Genomic DNA, 19,295 nt, shown 5'->3' on the forward strand with positions numbered 1-19,295 from the left:
TAAACACCGTCACCATCTCACAGGACCCTCACAGGATACTCGAGGGTTACAATCGATTGTTAGCACTGTTTTCTTGCCTCTTGGCAAGTGTGTGTGAGAGAGAGAGAGAGAGAGAGAGAGAAAGAGAGAGTGAGTTATCATGATGTATGTTGTTTAATGGCAGGTGTCCTGAGGTTTTTGTGCGTCTGAGGAAAGATGTTTTTATGTTTGACAGGAAGCTTTTAATCCACTAATCCTCTTTATAATCCTGAGGGATATAAACCTCTGCTTTCCCCCTTCAACACGTGTGTGTATATGTGATGAATCTCAGAGATGAAAATAACTTTGTGTGCAACACTCTGACCAAAGACTTTTATCGTTTCAGCTGGAGCAAAATCTATTTACTTTTCAGTCCGAAGTTTCCCGTGGGAATATCCCAGACTGAGCATCAAGTGCGGAGCATCATGGGAAAGTCGAACAGAATGTGATAGCACTTCAAGTGTATTATAAATGTATTTATATAAATGCTAGTATCATTCAAATTAAATTTAAACAATCCCAGATTATGTCATTCACTAAATATGCGGCTCCTATCAGAAGGTTTTGGTGCTAGCATTGCCATGATGAAGGATTTGATTGCTTATTAAATCCTTAAATAAAGAGCTTTATATTATTATCATTTGGGCATGAACTTGTTAGATGTAAATGTGCATTTGTTTACTTTTATTTATGTGTCTATACAAACAAACATTCAATGCTACTCATCTGCACGTCGCTAATTTTGTCCATAATTTGATTGGTTGAATGTGATGAGGTAAAAATAAATGAGTAATGAGCTGATTACTGTAGTAATGTTATTATGGGATGATTCAGGAACACAGTAATCATTTGGTCCTATCCCACAACATGACACAGTGGTTTATAAATTAAATTAATGATCATTTTGCATTGATCATTTTGTTAAACATGGAAATAGAAAAGTTAGAAAACATGAAACTCACAGAAGGACTCACTGTTGGCAGGGGCGGAGTTAAGACATGCTCCGCCCAAGCCATCAAGCTGATGTCATCAGAACGTAATTGCCACAGAAGGGCGGAACTTGAAAGTACATTTTTACATTTTAACTAGTTTATGAGGGAACATGAATAAAAAAAAATAATGAAATTGTTTATAATGAACACTGCAATATTCCATTTACAAATAAGAATGGTGAGTTTTGATTTCATGGGGACTTTAAAAGCGTTTTAATCTATCCTTTCAAAAGCAAAAATGATGGTTATATTTTATATTAACCAGTTTATTACCAAGTAAACTGACTCCACGTTTACTGGCATTTGTTAATAAACGTCATGAGAATGCCGGTCTTCACTGTCCTCTTCGTAAAGAATAATTGATTACAGGCCGCTGAATAACGAACCAAAAAATAACGTTGGGGGACTGTTTTGAGAACCAAAAACTAACGTTTGGGGACTGTTTTGAGAACCAAAAACTAACGTTTGGGGACTGTTTTGAGAAACAAAAACTAACGTTGGGGGACTGTTTTGAGAATCAAAAACTAACGTTGGGGGAACGTTTTGAAAACAAAAACTAATGTTGGGGGACTGTTTTGAGAACCAAAAACTAACGTTGGGGGAACGTTTTGAGAACCAAAAACTAACGTTGGGGGACTGTTTTGAGAACCAAAAACTAACGTTTGGGGACTGTTTTGAGAACCAAAAACTAACGTTTGGGGACTGTTTTGAGAATCAAAAACTAACGTTGGGGGAACGTTTTGAAAACAAAAACTAATGTTGGGGGACTGTTTTGAGAACCAAAAACTAACGTTGGGGGAACGTTTTGAAAACAAAAAACTAACGTTGGGGGACTGTTTTGAGAACCAAAAACTAACGTTGGGGGACTGTTTTGAGAACCAAAAACTAACGTTGGGGGACTGTTTTGAGAACCAAAAACTAACGTTTGGGGACTGTTTTGAGAACCAAAAACTAACGTTTGGGGACTGTTTTGAGAAACAAAAACTAACGTTGGGGGACTGTTTTGAGAATCAAAAACTAACGTTGGGGGAACGTTTTGAAAACAAAAACTAATGTTGGGGGACTGTTTTGAGAACCAAAAACTAACGTTGGGGGAACGTTTTGAAAACAAAAAACTAACGTTGGGGGACTGTTTTGAGAACCAAAAACTAACGTTGGGGGACTGTTTTGAGAACCAAAAACTAACGTTGGGGGACTGTTTTGAGAACCAAAAACTAACGTTTGGGGACTGTTTTGAGAACCAAAAACTAACGTTTGGGGACTGTTTTGAGAAACAAAAACTAACGTTGGGGGACTGTTTTGAGAATCAAAAACTAACGTTGGGGGAACGTTTTGAAAACAAAAACTAATGTTGGGGGACTGTTTTGAGAACCAAAAACTAACGTTGGGGGAACGTTTTGAAAACAAAAAACTAACGTTGGGGGACTGTTTTGAGAACCAAAAACTAACGTTGGGGGACTGTTTTGAGAACCAAAAACTAACGTTGGGGGACTGTTTTGAGAACCAAAAACTAATGTTGGGGGACTGTTTTGAGAACCAAAAACTAACGTTGGGGGAACGTTTTGAGAACCAAAAACTAACGTTTGGGGACTGTTTTGAGAACCAAAAACTAACGTTGGGGGACTGTTTTGAGAACCAAAAACTAACGTTGGGGGATTGTTTTGAGAACCAAAAACTAACGTTTGGGGACTGTTTTGAGAACCAAAAACTAACGTTTGGGGACTGTTTTGAGAAACAAAAACTAACGTTGGGGGACTGTTTTGAGAATCAAAAACTAACGTTGGGGGAACGTTTTGAAAACAAAAACTAATGTTGGGGGACTGTTTTGAGAACCAAAAACTAACGTTGGGGGAACGTTTTGAAAACAAAAAACTAACGTTGGGGGACTGTTTTGAGAACCAAAAACTAACGTTGGGGGACTGTTTTGAGAACCAAAAACTAACGTTGGGGGACTGTTTTGAGAACCAAAAACTAATGTTGGGGGACTGTTTTGAGAACCAAAAACTAACGTTGGGGGAACGTTTTGAGAACCAAAAACTAACGTTTGGGGACTGTTTTGAGAACCAAAACTAACGTTGGGGGACTGTTTTGAGAACCAAAAACTAACGTTGGGGAACTGTTTTGAGAACCAAAAACTAACGTTGGGGGACTGTTTTGAGAACCAAAAACTAAAGTTGGGTGACTGTTTTGTGAACCAAAAACTAACGTTGGGGGACTGTTTTGAGAACCAAATACTAACGTTGGGGGACTGTTTTGAGAACCAAAAACTAAAATTGGAGGACTGTTTTGAGAACCAAAAACTAACGTTGGGGGACTGTTTTGAGAACCAAAAACTAACGTTGGGGGACTGTTTTGAAAACCAAAAACTAAAGTTGGGGGACTGTTTTGAGAACCAAAAACTAAAGTTGGGGGACTGTTTTGAGAACCAAAAACTAACGTTGGGGGACTGTTTTGAAAACCAAAAACTAAAGTTGGGGGACTGTTTTGAGAACCAAAAACTAACGTTGGGGGACTGTTTTGAGAACCAAAAACTAAAGTTGGGGGACTGTTTTGAGAACCAAAACTAAAGTTGGGGGACTGTTTTGAGAACCAAAAACTAACTTTGAGGGACTGTTTTGAGAACCAAAAACTATTGTTGGGGGAACGTTTGGAAACCAAAAACTAACGTTAGGGAAATGTTTTGAGACCCAAAAACTAATGTTAGGGGAATGTATTAAAAAACAAAAACTAACTTTGAGGGAATGTTTTGAGAACCAAAAGCTAACGTTGGGGGACTGTTTTGAGAACCAAAAACTATTGTTAGGGGAATGTTTTGAGAACCAAAAACTAACATTAAAGGAACGTTTTGAGAACCAAAAACTAACATTAAAGGAACGTTTTGAGAACCAAAAACTAACATTAAAGGAACGTTTTGGGAACCAAAAACTAACATTGGGGGACTGTTTTGAGAACCAAAAACTAATGTTGGGGGACTGTTTTGAGAACCAAGAAAAAACGTTAGGGGAGCGTTTTGGGAACCAAAAATTGTTAGCTGGGAAGCTTCAGAAAGGATATAAAGCATTATAAAAAAATGTATATGACTCATGCACTGTGAGAAAGGAACACATGTTGACCATTATTTATAGTTGCATATTTCTGCTTATAAGAATGCGAACCATTTTTGAGGTTTGTGCTCAACTAAACCCATACAAATTCAGATGCTGATGATGTCATAACTATAGGCTCCGCCTCTTCACCTTTTAACATTTTCTAGAAAAAGAAACCAATAACAGCAGACACAGCGACACTGTTAAACTTGCATGAATGGATTTTATTGGCATCCTGATAACATGACATCACATCATGGGTTCATTTGATCTCGATTTATTCAGATGTGACGGAAATGACGTTATTACGGACCGTCCTGTGACCTCACCGCATTCACGCACGCACACACACACAACATGTCTAACAGTAATAATGGCTGTGTGAGTATGTTAGTAGATATAAATGAGTGTTTTTGAAGCTGCGTGTATATTTGTATGTGTATTCGAAGGGTAAAGGCACAAGTTATGCAATGTAAATTCTATAACCTGCAATGCTGCAAATAAAGACGCGTGTTTGTGTGTAGTACTTATATGTCTGCACTAGAGTAATATTAAATGAGCAAAAGGCTTTATTTTAAATATATATCTACATATATATTTGTTTTTATTGTCTCTTCAGAATTGGCTCCGTAAAAGGGGCGGGGCCAAAGCATGAGCCGTCCTCTCCGTCTTCTGTGTCAGAGCGGCACTAAAGTTCGTTCGAGAGGCGGGGCAACTAGTTGCCATAGGCAACACTAGTCTACAGGACGTGATGTTATCGCGAGTGGACGATGCCATCTCAGAGGCTAGTCTCCCGAAGGAACATGGTCCCGATGTTATAGGACACTTTCCGGACAGGGGCGGAGCGAGTGCTGGTGAGAGAGGCGTGGCTCTGGGCTCTCCCCGCCTCCAGGAAATAGCAGACTCCAGGGATTTCTTTAGGAAAGTTGTCGGGCAGATCCTGTCTGGAGCGAGGAATGAAGGTGAAGGAGCGGTCGTCACGCAGGAGTCTGAGAAACCAGAGGAAAACAAAATATCAAGAAATTGCGCATGTAATTATGATAATAATAATGCATTGTTGATTTGTGTAAGTATGTGCACTGATAGATATATACACACATGTGTGTTTGGATATAATGATAGTTATAAATGTTGCAATTATGCGAACATAAGCTTTGCTTGAGTGAAAGTATGTGTGTGCAAGCATATATTTGTGCAGACGTGTGTACATGCGTGGGTGTAAATCTGTGCTCGATCGTTCACGTCGAGTGTGTGTAAATATCTGCAAACACAGGTGCTCATTAGAGCATGCCGAACGCTGCACGCACATCTTCAGAGCGGCACTTGACTGCAGAGCATCGTCCTTGACGTTAGCGACTGAATCGGGTTGCCATGGAAACAGGTGTGACTGTCTCCACTGCAGCCGAAGGAGCCGAGAAACGTTGAGCGGTGTAACGGTGCGCGTGTCTGTCTGCGTGCTCTTACTGGTATGTTGTCGGACTGACGTTGATGCAGCGCGGGTGACTGCCCGACTCAAACTTGCTGGCCAGCGTGACGTTGTTTCCAAACAGACAATATCGAGGCATCTTCACACCCACGACGCCGGCAAGCACTGAACCCGAGTGGATTCCAATCCTCAACTACAGACAGAGACAGAGAGAGTTGGCAAACTAACAACCTTGCAAAGCAAACAGCTGGCTGTCTGTTTGGCGACAACCTAAGGTTCACAAAAATTATATATGTCTGTAAAGAGGATCAGGAAAATGTTGCCTACATAGACGGCTCACTTGATTCACTAACACACACCACAGAGTATTGTGTATGGTTGCCAGGGGTTTGATCTGCCATTGCTAAGGTATTCTTAGTCCTTTTAGAGCCTGTCCATAAAATAAATGTTGTGGGAAAGCTGTGACCCCAGTCTGAGAAATCTAAAGTCTCATGATCTAATGGTGAGATGAAGAGCATCAATGATTGATTTCACATTGATTTCGACCTTTGACATGGCCTTACCCAGTCAATATTAAAAATATCAAGATTAAAATGTTACATTATGTAGGAAGAGTTTATGTAGAAAACAGTAAAACACACACACTGAGTTTACGCACTATCCCTATTGTGACCCAGTTTTGCACATTAGTTCCGGTGTCATGTACGCATCAGTTCATCATCTGCTTTCCCAACACTGACTCACTTTGATTGGCTTTCCATCTGGCGTCATTACTTCCTCTGACAGCTCAATCATCTTCAGAGCCATGAGCGCGATTGGCTTGGCATGGCTGTCAATCTTCCTGTGAAGCCCACCCGCTACGCAGTACGCATCACCTATAGTTTCAATCTGCGGAGGATAGAAGATAGAAAAGATCTCAGCATCATCTCAAAACAGCACACATTTCCCTTGAATCTCATCGAAACTGCGGTAACACTTTATTTTACGACCCGCAAAGTACCGCGTAATTAAACCGAATTTACAGCGTACCTATTTGTAACAACAGGGTAGGTAACCTGTAGGTATAAGGGAATAATATTTTAAGTTCTGGGTAATAAGGGGGTAAGAATATGAAGAATTATAAATTATTTATACTCTAAGTATTTTATAACAACAGGGTACCTATTGTAATATTACGTGGTATGTATGACTTAGTCAAGTCTATGGGGAAATTATGTTTTATTTTTTTTATTGTGAATTTTTCTTATTGACTACTGAATGTTGTATACAGTCAATGTCTACGAGCCACATCGGCAAATAAATATAACAGCATATCACTTTTATTTTAGTAGCCTATATTACTTGCTTTTAATAACAAAAGTCCAGCTGATTTAATGTGGTTATCTTTTTTTTAAGGTAAGTACAATACAAATAGCAACTTATTCCCTATTTACCAGGAAACTCCTACATTTGCGGACATATTTGAAGTGGTGCTTTGCAATTTATTTACTGTAAACACAAGTATTTTAGCCAAATATAATTTATGAAATGGCAAACCAGAATGAAACAACAGCAGATATCAGCTCCCGCTAAAGCAAAAGACGACTACATGCGTAGGTTAGTGCGCAGGTGTAGAGCGCGCGGCCGTCTGCAGGAGGTTTGCTGGAACGCGATCCTGAGGTGAAATTTCTTTAAGAGGTTTTAAAAACGTTCTACACTGTGGAGTACAGCTGCGAGTGATGTTAGCAGGTTCCGCATGCTGGATAAGGTGACTGGTTTTGTTAATACATGACTCACGCATTTCAAACAATGTTTTTCAAGAAAGTTGCTAGCTAACGGTAGCCGGTTAGCTAGCACATAAGTAAGCCTAAAATTTATAAACGTAACTGGCTTAGAAAACTCTGTTTCTGTCAAGGCACAGTGAAGAAACATTTACTGAAGGCTTTCATTTATGTTTTTTATATGTAATGCAGAACAGCATTTGTGAGACGACATCAACTCATCATCCGAGTGGACAAGAACACCAACAGAGGAAGCCAAGCCGCAAAAACAATGAAAAATTGTCATGACTTTTTATTTTAAATAAAAGTTATGTGATAATAAACATTAAGTGTTGGCTTAATTATAGTGTTTTAAAGATGTTTTGAAATAAGTTGTTTTAAAATAAAAATAACAATATTCTGTATGTTTATGGTATTTACCCTATAACATTTATAACAAGAGGTGAACAAAGCACCACTTTAGTTTACAGCCCGCAAATATGAGAGTTACCTGGTACATTCACAGAACAATCGGGGAATAAGCCCCACTTTAGTTTACAGCCCGCAAATATGTGAGTTACCTGGTACATACACAGAACAATCGGGGAATAAGCCCCACTTCAATTTACAGCCCGCAAATATAAGAGTTACCTGGTAACTTCTGTATACATATACAGATCAAAGAGGTACAAGTTGCTATTATTTTTATTGTGTGTTATATTTTATTTGCCGACGTGGCTTGTAGACATCAACTGTAGGCTATACAAAACACTTCATCAGGTAAGTAGCAAATATGAAAAAAAAACATATTACACATAGACCATATTACCCATAGACGTAAGTCATACATACCACGTAATATTACAATAGGTACCCTGTAGTTATGAAATACTTAGAGAATAATTTTCCATATATTCTTACCCCCTTATTACCCCAAACTTAAAATATTATTCCCTTATAACTACAAGTACGTACTGTAGAGGTACTCTGTTGTTACAAATAGGTACGCTGTAAATTCGGTTTAATTACGCGGTACTTTGCGGGTCGTAAAATAAAGTGTTACCGAAACTGCTCATCGAAATGTTCATTCATTGTATTCTTTTTGACTTATTAAAGGGAAATTAAGCAAATTCCCCCTACCTGTAAATTGAACAAAAGTAAAAAAAAATACAAATATAAACTACAATTGTAATAGTGCATTCCCACCAGATGCGGAAGAGGCAGCAAGCGCAAGTGATTTACATATTAAAGACACTCTAAGCAAATCTGTGTGACGTCACTTATTGTTGACGTTCGAAGTGTTGTCAAACAAAATGGAGCGTAGCTTCCTTCCTTTCCCCTCTCTCTCACTCTCCCCCTTGCCCCTCCCTCTCCATTCCATGCTTCCTCATGTACACTAACCCCCCAAACCCCACCCCCAAATCCTTTTTGTCGTTTATTGGCTGGAACACATTTGTTATGTTTCGTGGTTTTAGGCCACTTTGTTTTTGTTGCTGTTTGTGGGGCCTGGACTGTCTTCAGAGACCGCATTTTTTTACATTGTGTTTTACAGGGGACAGGCAGCTGGCAGATAGTGAGGAGACGTTTGCTGTATGTAACAAAAAATGTTTTACGGCCTAAAAAGCGTGCATTCGCTTAGAGCGCCTTTAAGTCAATGCAAATAGGCATCCTGTGGCGCGGTAAGCACGAATGGCGCGGAACGTGCGGCGCGGCTGGCGCATTCCGCACAAATTGAGCGTTACCGCGTGATCCGCGCGAGTTGAAAATCTGAACTTTGTCGAATTTTCGTGCTGCGTTAACCAATCAGGAGCTTGCTCTAGCAGTGACGTGATTACAGAAAGCGAGCGGAGGCAGAAAAACTAAACAACAATGGAGGACAATCATCATCGCTACACAAGACATCTTCGTACTTTTACAGGAATTAAAAGAATCTTGTTTAGAAGAAAGTGATTGAGGAGGTCGAACAATCTGGTAAGTTTACTCAATTTGAGCTATATAAGCCCCTCCCATGACATGAATTTCCGCGTGAATGTCTCGAATGACTAGAATTTCACACGCGAATGAAGCGAGTATACTCAAAATGTTCAAGCATCTATGCGCGAATAGCGGGTTTTTGACGCCTCTTATGCAACGTACACATAAACGTGGGGCATCGCGTTATTCGCTCTAGATTCCTTGCGAGATTCAACTTTGTGTCATGCAAATTTTTGTGAGTTGAATATTTTCAACTTGGGCAAAGACGCATTTGAGGCGAATAGTGCATGTTTTCGCGGCAAACACACCAGCCATATTGTGTCATTCGCATCGCCCCACGCGAGGACACGTCTGATGGCATCTTTGCATTGACTTTGTATGTAATCTACTCGCGCAAATCATTGAACTCGCGGCTAGTGTGAACACATCTTATGTTTTATTCGATTTCTGAGTTGGGTGTGTAAGTCACCAAATCCAACCTTATATTATCTTGTTACCTAAAACATAACACCATTTTGAAACATGTCAGCAACTTCTAGTAACTGATAGCTGGGATTGAAAACATTTTTACACAGCAGGGTTAGCTGTCACACAGTTTTAGACTGATAATGAAATGAAAACAATGTAAATACTATTCATCAAAATGATAACTGTTAATACAATATCAGGGGTAATAACTCACAATTATGATTTTTTGTTTTAATTGTGCAGCCCTTAACAAAAATCTAATTCTATGCACTGATGCTTAATACAAGGATGGTTAGATGAAGGATCATGGATGAATGAAAGTGTGGATATCTATCTATTATAGGCAGATATATAAACAATATCCACCTTTAGTATATAGACAGAATTTTATTGAATTATTTGTGTTTAAACTAAATTTTCTAGCAGGTGTTACAACAAACCCTCTGTTTGTTACAATGAACCTCACCAATGGGGTAAGTTGTAACGTTTGCACTCTTGTTACTTTCGGTGTAATTGTATGATAACAGTAGGTCCCACAAACAAACTTTAAGTGTGCAATTGTAGCAGAAATGTGTGTATTGATTGTGTAAAAAATGATTAATCTAACTTAAATATTTTTTGAATGAAAGAGACAACTTTGTGCCTCACTCTCCCCTACAGCATATGGCATGACAGCAGCTGTTATCTTCCCAAAAGATTCATGTAAACAACTATTCATGCTTACGCTTGAATAATCCTGTTCTTCATTTACAGTACAATAACCCTTCACAATTCAAGTAAACACAACACAGTGTTCTTCATCTTTTGTGTACATGTCTCTTCTTCTTCACATACCTTATAGACGTCCAGTATACCACACTGGTAGTCGAAGCGCGTGTAGAGTTCGTTCAGCATGCTGATGACCTGCATGGGCGTGCACTGCGCACACACAGCCGTGAAGCCCACGATGTCAGAGAACAACATGGTGACATCATCAAACTTCTTGGCTTGAACAGGAAGCCCCTGCCACAGTCTCTGAGCCACATCACCGGGGAAGATGGAGTAAAGCAGGTCAACTGTTCTCCTCTTCTCCTCCTCTAAAGCCTGATGGGTTTTCTCCAGCGTGGCTTTGATCTTGTCCATACGTTTCTTCAGCCCGTCCTGAGCTTTGGCCTGTTCACCAACCTACAGCAGGGGCAATGAGATCAACATTAAGTCAATCTCGTTTTGGATGTCTAGTAGTTGCTCTTTATACTTGCCAAGTCAATCTCATGGGAATTCATACGTATTTAACGAAGTGGCTAGTTTGTGAATTCATTTGTACGACCTAAATTGTACGTTTTTGTATGATTCAGGTGGCTAGTTTGTGAATTCGTTCGTACAACATAATTCCTATGTTTTGGTATGATTCAGGTGGCTAGTTTGTGAATTCATTCGTACGACCTAAATTGTACATTTTTGTATGATTCAGGTGGCTAGTTTGTGAATTAATTCGTACGACCTAATTCGTACGTTTTTGTATGATTCAGGCGGCTAGTTTGTGAATTCATTCGTAGGACCTAATTCATACGTTTTCGTATGATTCAGGTGGCTAGTTTGTGAATTCGTTCGTACAACATAATTCCTATGTTTTGGTATGATTCAGGTGGCTAGTTTGTGAATTAATTCGTACGACCTAATTTGTAAGTTTTTGTAAGATTCAGGCGGCTAGTTTGTGAATTCATTCGTATGACCTAATTCATACGTTTTGTATGATTCAGGCGGCTAGTTTGTGAATTCGTTCGTACAACATAATTCCTATGTTTTGATATGATTCAGGGGGCTAGTTTGTGAATAAATTCGTACGACCAAATTCGTACGCATCTGCATGATTCAGGTGGCTAGTTTGTGAATTAATTCGTACAACCTAATTTGTACGTTTTTGTATGATTCAGGTGGCTAGTTTGTGAATTCGTTTGTATGACCTAATTCGTACGTTGTTGAATGATTCAGTTGGCTAGTTTGTGAATTCGTTCGTATGACCTAATTCATACGTTTTTTAATGATTCAGGTGGCTAGTTTGTGAATTCATTCGTACGACCTAATTCATACGTTTTGGTATGATTCAGGGGGCTAGTTTGTGAATAAATTCGTACAACCAAATTCGTACGCATCTGCATGATTCAGGTGGCTAGTTTGTGAATTCGTTTGTATGACCTAATTCGTAAGTTTTTTAATGATTCAGGTGGCTAGTTTGTGAATTAATTCGTACAACCTAATATGTACGTTTTTGTATGATTCAGGTGGCTAGTTTGTGAATTCGTTTGTATGACCTAATTCGTACGTTGTTGAATGATTCAGTTGGCTAGTTTGTGAATTCATTCGTATGACCTAATTTGTAAGTTTTTGTATGATTCAGGTGGCTAGTTTGTGAATTCTTTCGTATGACCTAATTCGTACGTTGTTGAATGATTCAGTTGGCTAGTTTGTGAATTCTTTCGTATGACCTAATTCATACGTTTTTTTATGATTCAGTTGGCTAGTTTGTGAATTCTTTCGTATGACCTAATTCATACGTTTTTTTATGATTCAGGTGGCTAGTTTGTGAATTCATTCGTACGACCTACTTCGTACGTTTTGGTATGATTCAGGTGGCTAGTTTGTGAATTCATTCGTACGACCTACTTCGTACGTTTTGGTATGATTCAGGTGGCTAGTTTGTGAATTAATTTGTACAACCTATTCGTACGTTTTTGTATGATTCGGGTGTCTAGTTTGTGAATTAATTCGTACAACCTATTCGTACGTTCTTGTATGATTTGGGTGGCTAGTTTGTGAATTAATTAGAAGGACCTAATTCGTACATTTTTACATGATTCAAGTGGCTAGTTTGTGAATTCATTCGTACGACCTACTTCGTACGTTTTGGTATGATTCAGGTGGCTAGTTTGTGAAATTATTCGTACAACCTATTTGTACGTTTTTGAATGATTCAAGTGGCTAGTTTGTGAATTCATTCGTACAACCTATTCGTACGTTCTTGTATGATTCGGTTGGCTAGTTTGTGAATTAATAAGTACGGCCTACTTTGTATGTTTTTGTATGATTTAAGTGGCTAGTTTGTGAATTCATTCGTACGACCTAATTCTTACGTTTTTGAATGATTCAGGTGGCTAGTTTGTGAATTCATTCGTACAACCTAATTCGTAAATTTTTGTATTATTTGATTTTGCCCTTGTGATGATGGACTTAGGGGTGGGTATCTTTTTTTATAATTGTACATTTTTATTCACTTTGTATGCATTCTTTTAAATTAGCCACTAGTAGTTGCTCTTGCCATTACAATCCCATGGCAAATTTTAAGAGGTGGCTAATTAGTATGAATTTGTCTGTTTTTGTATGATTTGCTTTTGCCCCCGAGATGTTGGGTTCAGGGGCACGGTTAAGAGTGAGGCATCTTTAGTGTTTTTAACGGTCTAATAACCGTACATTTTTGTATGATTCACTTCTTACGAATTCATACAAATTAGGCAACTCTAAAAAATATGTACGAATTCCTATGAAATCAGGTTGAACTTGCTAGAAACCAGATTGGCAAACATATGACCACAAAAAAACATTGTATTGCACAAGAGGCTATGTGTTATAGTTATTTTATTACAGCTGAGAGATATAATTATGCACAATTGCTAACCCACATGTCATTACTTTACCAAGTCGACGCATTAATGTGTGCTAACAGGTTTGCGTCTATCAGTGATTTCATCACAGCTTATGATTTTGTTGTGGATTTATGATGTTGTTTGACACACCCACCAGGATGACATCACGTGTTGCATCATGAATGGGGATGTCAGAGAGATGTAAGCCCCGCCCCATGAGCTCCTCCAGCCTATCAACACGCGGAGAGCCCAGGAACATGATGGAGTTGGATTCAGGTAGGTGAAGCATCTGACCTTTGAGCTCCATCGCCTAAGAGAGACACACACATGCACACAATGTAAAGTAAAGTGTGTGTTTGAAGTGTTCACAAGAAAAGCCAAATACAGTGTGTATATAAGAAATGTAATTTGTTTGAGTAGAATTCATTTTAATGCAGTGACACCGAGATGTTTTTCTAAATTTGCGTGTGTGTTACACTGCAAAAATGACTTTCTTAGTATTTTGGTCTTTTCAGTACAAATATATATAAACATTTTAATTAAGATGCTTTTTCTTGATGAGCAAAACGACCCAAGAAAATAAGTATCAAATTTAATATCAAATTTAAGTGATTTTGTGCATTAAAAACAAGCAAAAAAACTGCCAATGCGGTAAGCTAATTTTTCTTGAATTTTTCTTGAATCTAGTGTTTAAGAAAAATTTTCACGATTTTTTGCTTACCCCATTGACAGATTTTTTTTGTTTCTTGGGTCGTTTTGCTCATAGAGAAAAAGCATCTTAATTTAAGAATTTTTATTTTTACAAAAAATATCATATTTAAGTGAATTTGTGCTTAGAATTAAAAATAATAATCTGCCAATGTAGTAAGAAAAAAAGTTTAAATAAATTTAACTTTTTTTCAAAAGTAAACGTTTTTTTTAAGTAAATATTTTTTTAAAAAAGTAAACGTTTTTTTTAAGTAAAGGTTTTTTTTAAAAAAGTAAACGTTTTTTTAAAAAAGTTAAATTTATTTAAACTTTTTTTTTCTTAATTTAAGACATTTTTTCTCACCCCATTGGCAGAAAATACTAAGAAAATGTTTTCTTGAAAATCATTTTTTGCAGTGTATAGTTAATATAAATTTAGAATTTGTGCGTAAATCTAGCAAAAAAAATTGCCAATGGGGTGAGAAAAAATGTCTTAAATGAAGAAAAAATTTAACTTTAAAAAAAAAACGTTTACTTTTGAAAAAAAAGTTAAATTTATTTAAACTTTTTTTCTTACTACCTTGGCAGATTATTATTATTAATTCTAAGCACAAATTCACTTAAATATGATATTTTTTGTATTAAAAATAGACTTATTTTCTTAGGTAATTTTGCTCATCAAGAAAATACATCTTGTTTAAAAAATGTTTTTGATATTTGTATTGAAAACAAGACAAAAATACTAAGTAAGAAAGTCATTTTGTGCAGTGTAGTGACATTGCTGACACCGAGTCCCTCAGAAGGACACTGTAAAGTTCATCCTCAGCCAGTTATGTATCAAATTCACACAGCATCTGCCCGAAACGCTGAGTGTTAACATGGTCTATTAAATGCAAAAGAGAATTTCAGGCATAAGCGAAAAGAAAAATTAAAAAGAGGTAAAGAAAGTGTGTGTGTTTTCTCGCCTCTGTCCGGGCTTTGTAAATGTATTATGCAGAGGTGGGAAGTTGTGCTTCAATAATGCAGTAAGCTGCACGATTGCATGTGTGTGTGTGTGTGTGTGTGTGTGTGTGTGTGTGTGTGTGTGTGTGTGTGTGTGTGTGTGTGTGTGTGTGTGTGTGTGTGTGTGTGTGTGTGTGACTATACACTTCTATAATCCAACTCATCACTCTGAAACTTCACTGTTTCTATGGCGATACTGTGACTGTGAATCTGAACCTCTTTACATCCGGCATCATCCACACACACATAGATACATGAACACACATGTACACATGTCTACTAAACAGACTGTCTCATAGGCTTTAAGTGTTTATCTTTACATAAGCACATACGTACTCATACATACATCACATCAAGGTTTCCATGGCAACCTTATAAAATGTGATTTCTAATCAGCTTTATACACACACCTCTGAGAGCATGCTGCGTGTGTGCGTTATACAAACGCGTACAGCGTACACGGACTGCATGCTAATAAGCTGGTGATGTGAATCAGGGAGACATTAAAACAAGCACTGCTTTACAGAACGCTACAGTAAATACATAATCACCCCCGACATAGACATGCTATGCTTCATCTGACTTCAAAGACACGTGTCAAAGACAATCGATCAATCTTTGTTACAACTCTATCAAGATGTGCAGGCAAGCAGATTAAAGCATTACGCTTTTCTAAGATCTCTCTTCCTTTACAGCAGGTGTAGAAAATAGCTGGCCATCCATTACACAGGCAATATAAAATATATACGAGATAAAAGATCTGGGCATGCACCAATAACACTTTTCCATTATCGATCCAATACCAGAATTCTGAATATCAACCGATACCGATACTGGCAGATCCGAAACTACTGTATTTTTCTTAAGCAATTAAAAATGTGTGCTTTCTGCTACTTCTAGTATAATTTAAAATAGGCTAAATATATTTTCCTTTATTGCACAAAACAGTAAGAAAGGCTTTAGTGTGCAGATGGTTATTTTTGGGAATGATGCGCTCGACCTGTCCTTTATGCTTATGCACATATCATAGGAGCAGAATTGGTGTGCCTAAATCATCCTATACTCTACGATTATTTGCAAATGACGGGTTTGAAGTGTGTTTCATCCAGTCTGCCTTAACCCAATAGCAAGTACCACATCAGAGTCTCCATAAACTTAAATATCTTTAAACAAGCGTTTGTTCCTTCACATGAATCGAGTGTATTAAAACTTTGTTTATAGTGCATAAAAACGTTTATGGTGCTTTTATAATACTTTGTCCTTCTAATAACTTGGCAGTAACAACCACGGGGAACCCACAGTATCGAATTGGATCAGTCGTGTTAATTCGATACCCGATCCAGCAAAAAAAGGTCTGGATCGGCCCCGATAACAATCCCAGGTATCGGAATGGTGCATCCCTGAAAGGTTCTGACTTTATCACAACGTTCTTGTATTTAAACCACACAAGGGTTGATTTATTAACTATCACCATTGTGTTCTTGATCAAAAACTAAGCCTGTGGTTACACCAGGCGAGGCTGGTAAACTGGGCTTATGGGGCCATTGCTCTGGGCCCTTATATGGTCAAAGGCCTTCAAATCAGCACACAAATCATTTGGCCCCAACTTTCTACTTTTAGTCATCTGATAAATTTGTACATAAATGTTTAGGCAAATAATATGGAGTAGGGATGCACCGATATATCAGGCTATAATCGGTTTGTCCAATGTTTTTCCTATTATCCAACATCAACTGATTGTTTTAAAACAGTTGAGGATAAAGCAGATTATATTTTGGAAATCATGATAATTTGAAACAAGGAGTAAAAAGCAAAACTATCGATTTTGGTAGATGTTATTTATAACAATAATAATAATCGGTATCGGCAGATAAATGCACGTTTTTCCCTCTATCAGACATTGGACGATTGTTTTAAAACAGTCGATTATCAGGGCAGATTAGATCCTGAAAATCATGATAATTTGAAACAAGGAGTAAAAAGCAAAACTATCGGTATCGGTAGATGTTATTCTAAAAAAACTTGAAAATCTGTATCGGCAAATGAAATCATGTTTTTCCTACTATCATACCTCAGCCAAATGTTTTAAAATAGTCGATGATCAAGGCAGATTATATCCTGACAATCATGATAATTTGAAACAAGGAGTAAAAAGCTAAACTATCGATATCGGTAGATGTTATTCTAAACATTTTTTAAATTGGTATTGGTAGATAAAAACATGTTTTTCCACTATCACACCTCAGCCATTTGTTTTAATATAGCCAATTATCAATGTAGATTATATTCTGTCAATCATTATAATTTGAAACAAGGAGTAAAAGCAAAACTATCGATATCGGTAGATGTCATTTAAAAAAAAATTCTAATCGGCAGATAACAAAATGTTTTTCCACTATCATACCTCAGCCAATTGTTTTAAAATAGTCAATGATCAAGGCAGATTATATCCTGACAATCATGTTAATTTGAAAAAAGAGTAAAAGGCAAAACTATCGGTATCTGTAGATGTAAAAAAAGAAAGTCAGAAAATCGTAATCAGCAGATAAAAGCATGTTTTAGCCCTATCAGATATCGGACGATAGTTTTAAAACAGTCGATGATCAAAGCAGAATACATCCTGTCAATCATGATAATTTTAAGCAAGGAGTAAAAGGCAAAACTACCGGTATCGGTAGATGTTATTCTAAAAAAAAAAAACCCGTATCTGCAGATAAAACCATGTTTTTCCCTCTATCAGACATTGGACTTTTTTTATAGCAGTCAATGATCAAGGTAGATTATAACCTGTCAATTATGATCATTTGAAACAAGGAGTAAAAAGTAAAACTATTGATATCTATCAATATCGGTAGATTTCATAGAAAAGAAAATCGATATCGGCAGATAAAGCGTGTTTTTCCCTCTATCAGACATCGGACGATTGTTTTAAAACAGTCGATGATCAAGGTAGATTATAACCTGTCAATTATGATCATTTGAAACAAGGAGTAAAAAGCAAAACTATCGGTATCTATCAATATCGGTAGATGTTTTAAAAACAGTGAATAAAAGCAAAACGTTATCGGCAGATAAAGGCATGTTTTCCCCTCCATCATACGTCAGCCAATTGTTTTAAAATAGTCGATAATAAAGGCAGAATATATACTGACAATCATGATCATTTGAAATGAGTTAAATGCAAAACTATCTATTTCGGTAGATGTCATTAAAAAAATTTTTTGGCATTGGCAGATAACAAAATGTTTTTCCACTATCATACCTCAGCCAATTGTTTTAAAATAGTCAATGATCAAGGCAGATTATATCCTGACAATCATGTTAATTTGTAACAAGGAGTAAAAAGCAAAACTATCGGTATCGGTAGATGTAAAAAAAAAGAAAATTGTAATTGGCCGATAAAAGCAAATATTTCCCTCTATCAGATATCGGACGATAGTTTTAAAACAGTCGATGATCAAAGCAGAATACATCCTGTCAATCATGATAATTTGAAGAAAGGAGTAAAACGCAAAACTATCGGTATCGGCAGATAAAGCATGTTTTTCCCTCTATCAGACATCGAACGATTGTTTTAAAACAGTAGATGATCAAGGTAGATTATAACCTGTCAATTATGATCATTTGAAACAAGGAGTAAAAAGTAAAACTATTGATATCTATCAATATCGGTAGATTTCATAAAAAAAAGATAATCGATATCGGCAGATAAAAGCATGTTTTTCCCTCTATCAGACATCGGAAGATTGTTTTAAAACAGTCGATGATCAAGGAAGATTATAACCTGTCAATTATGATCATTTGAAACAAGGAGTAAAAAGTAAAACTATTGATATCTATCAATATCGGTAGATTTCATAAAAAAAAGAAAATCGATATCGGCAGATAAAAGCATGTTTTTCCCTCTATCAGACAACAGACAATTGTTTTAAAACAGTCGATGATCAAGGTAGATTATAACCTGTCAATTATGATCATTTGAAACAAGGAGTAAAAAGTAAAACTATTGATATCTATCAATATCGGTAGATTTCATAAAAAAAAGATAATCGATATCGGCAGATAAAAGCATGTTTTTCCCTCTATCAGACATCGGACGATTGTTTTAAAACAGTCGATGATCAAGGAAGATTATAACCTGTCAATTATGATCATTTGAAACAAGGAGTAAAAAGTAAAACTATTGATATCTATCAATATCGGTAGATTTCATAAAAAAAAAGATAATCGATATCGGCAGATAAAAGCATGTTTTTCCCTCTATCAGACATCGGACGATTGTT

The 19,295-nt window shown here is 37.0% G+C and overlaps 1 protein-coding gene across 1 annotated transcript in view; it reads right to left on the reverse strand.

Annotated features, from left to right (window-relative positions):
* Positions 1–4,299: 4,299 nt before the first annotated feature.
* Positions 4,300–19,295, reverse strand: part of gucy1a2 (guanylate cyclase 1, soluble, alpha 2) — a 30,786-nt gene continuing 15,790 nt past the window's right edge. The window contains exons 5-9 of the mRNA XM_065280415.1: positions 13,478–13,633; positions 10,538–10,867; positions 6,267–6,410; positions 5,561–5,715; positions 4,300–5,085 (exon numbers count right to left, since the gene is read on the reverse strand). Of these exons, the coding sequence (XP_065136487.1) occupies positions 4,875–5,085; positions 5,561–5,715; positions 6,267–6,410; positions 10,538–10,867; positions 13,478–13,633 (996 nt within the window). The 3' untranslated portion in view covers positions 4,300–4,874. The remainder of the gene's footprint in view (positions 5,086–5,560; positions 5,716–6,266; positions 6,411–10,537; positions 10,868–13,477; positions 13,634–19,295) is intronic.

The sequence above is a fragment of the Paramisgurnus dabryanus genome, chromosome 8 (genome assembly GCF_030506205.2).
Source record: "Paramisgurnus dabryanus chromosome 8, PD_genome_1.1, whole genome shotgun sequence".
In the NCBI taxonomy this organism is placed as follows: domain Eukaryota; kingdom Metazoa; phylum Chordata; class Actinopteri; order Cypriniformes; family Cobitidae; genus Paramisgurnus; species Paramisgurnus dabryanus.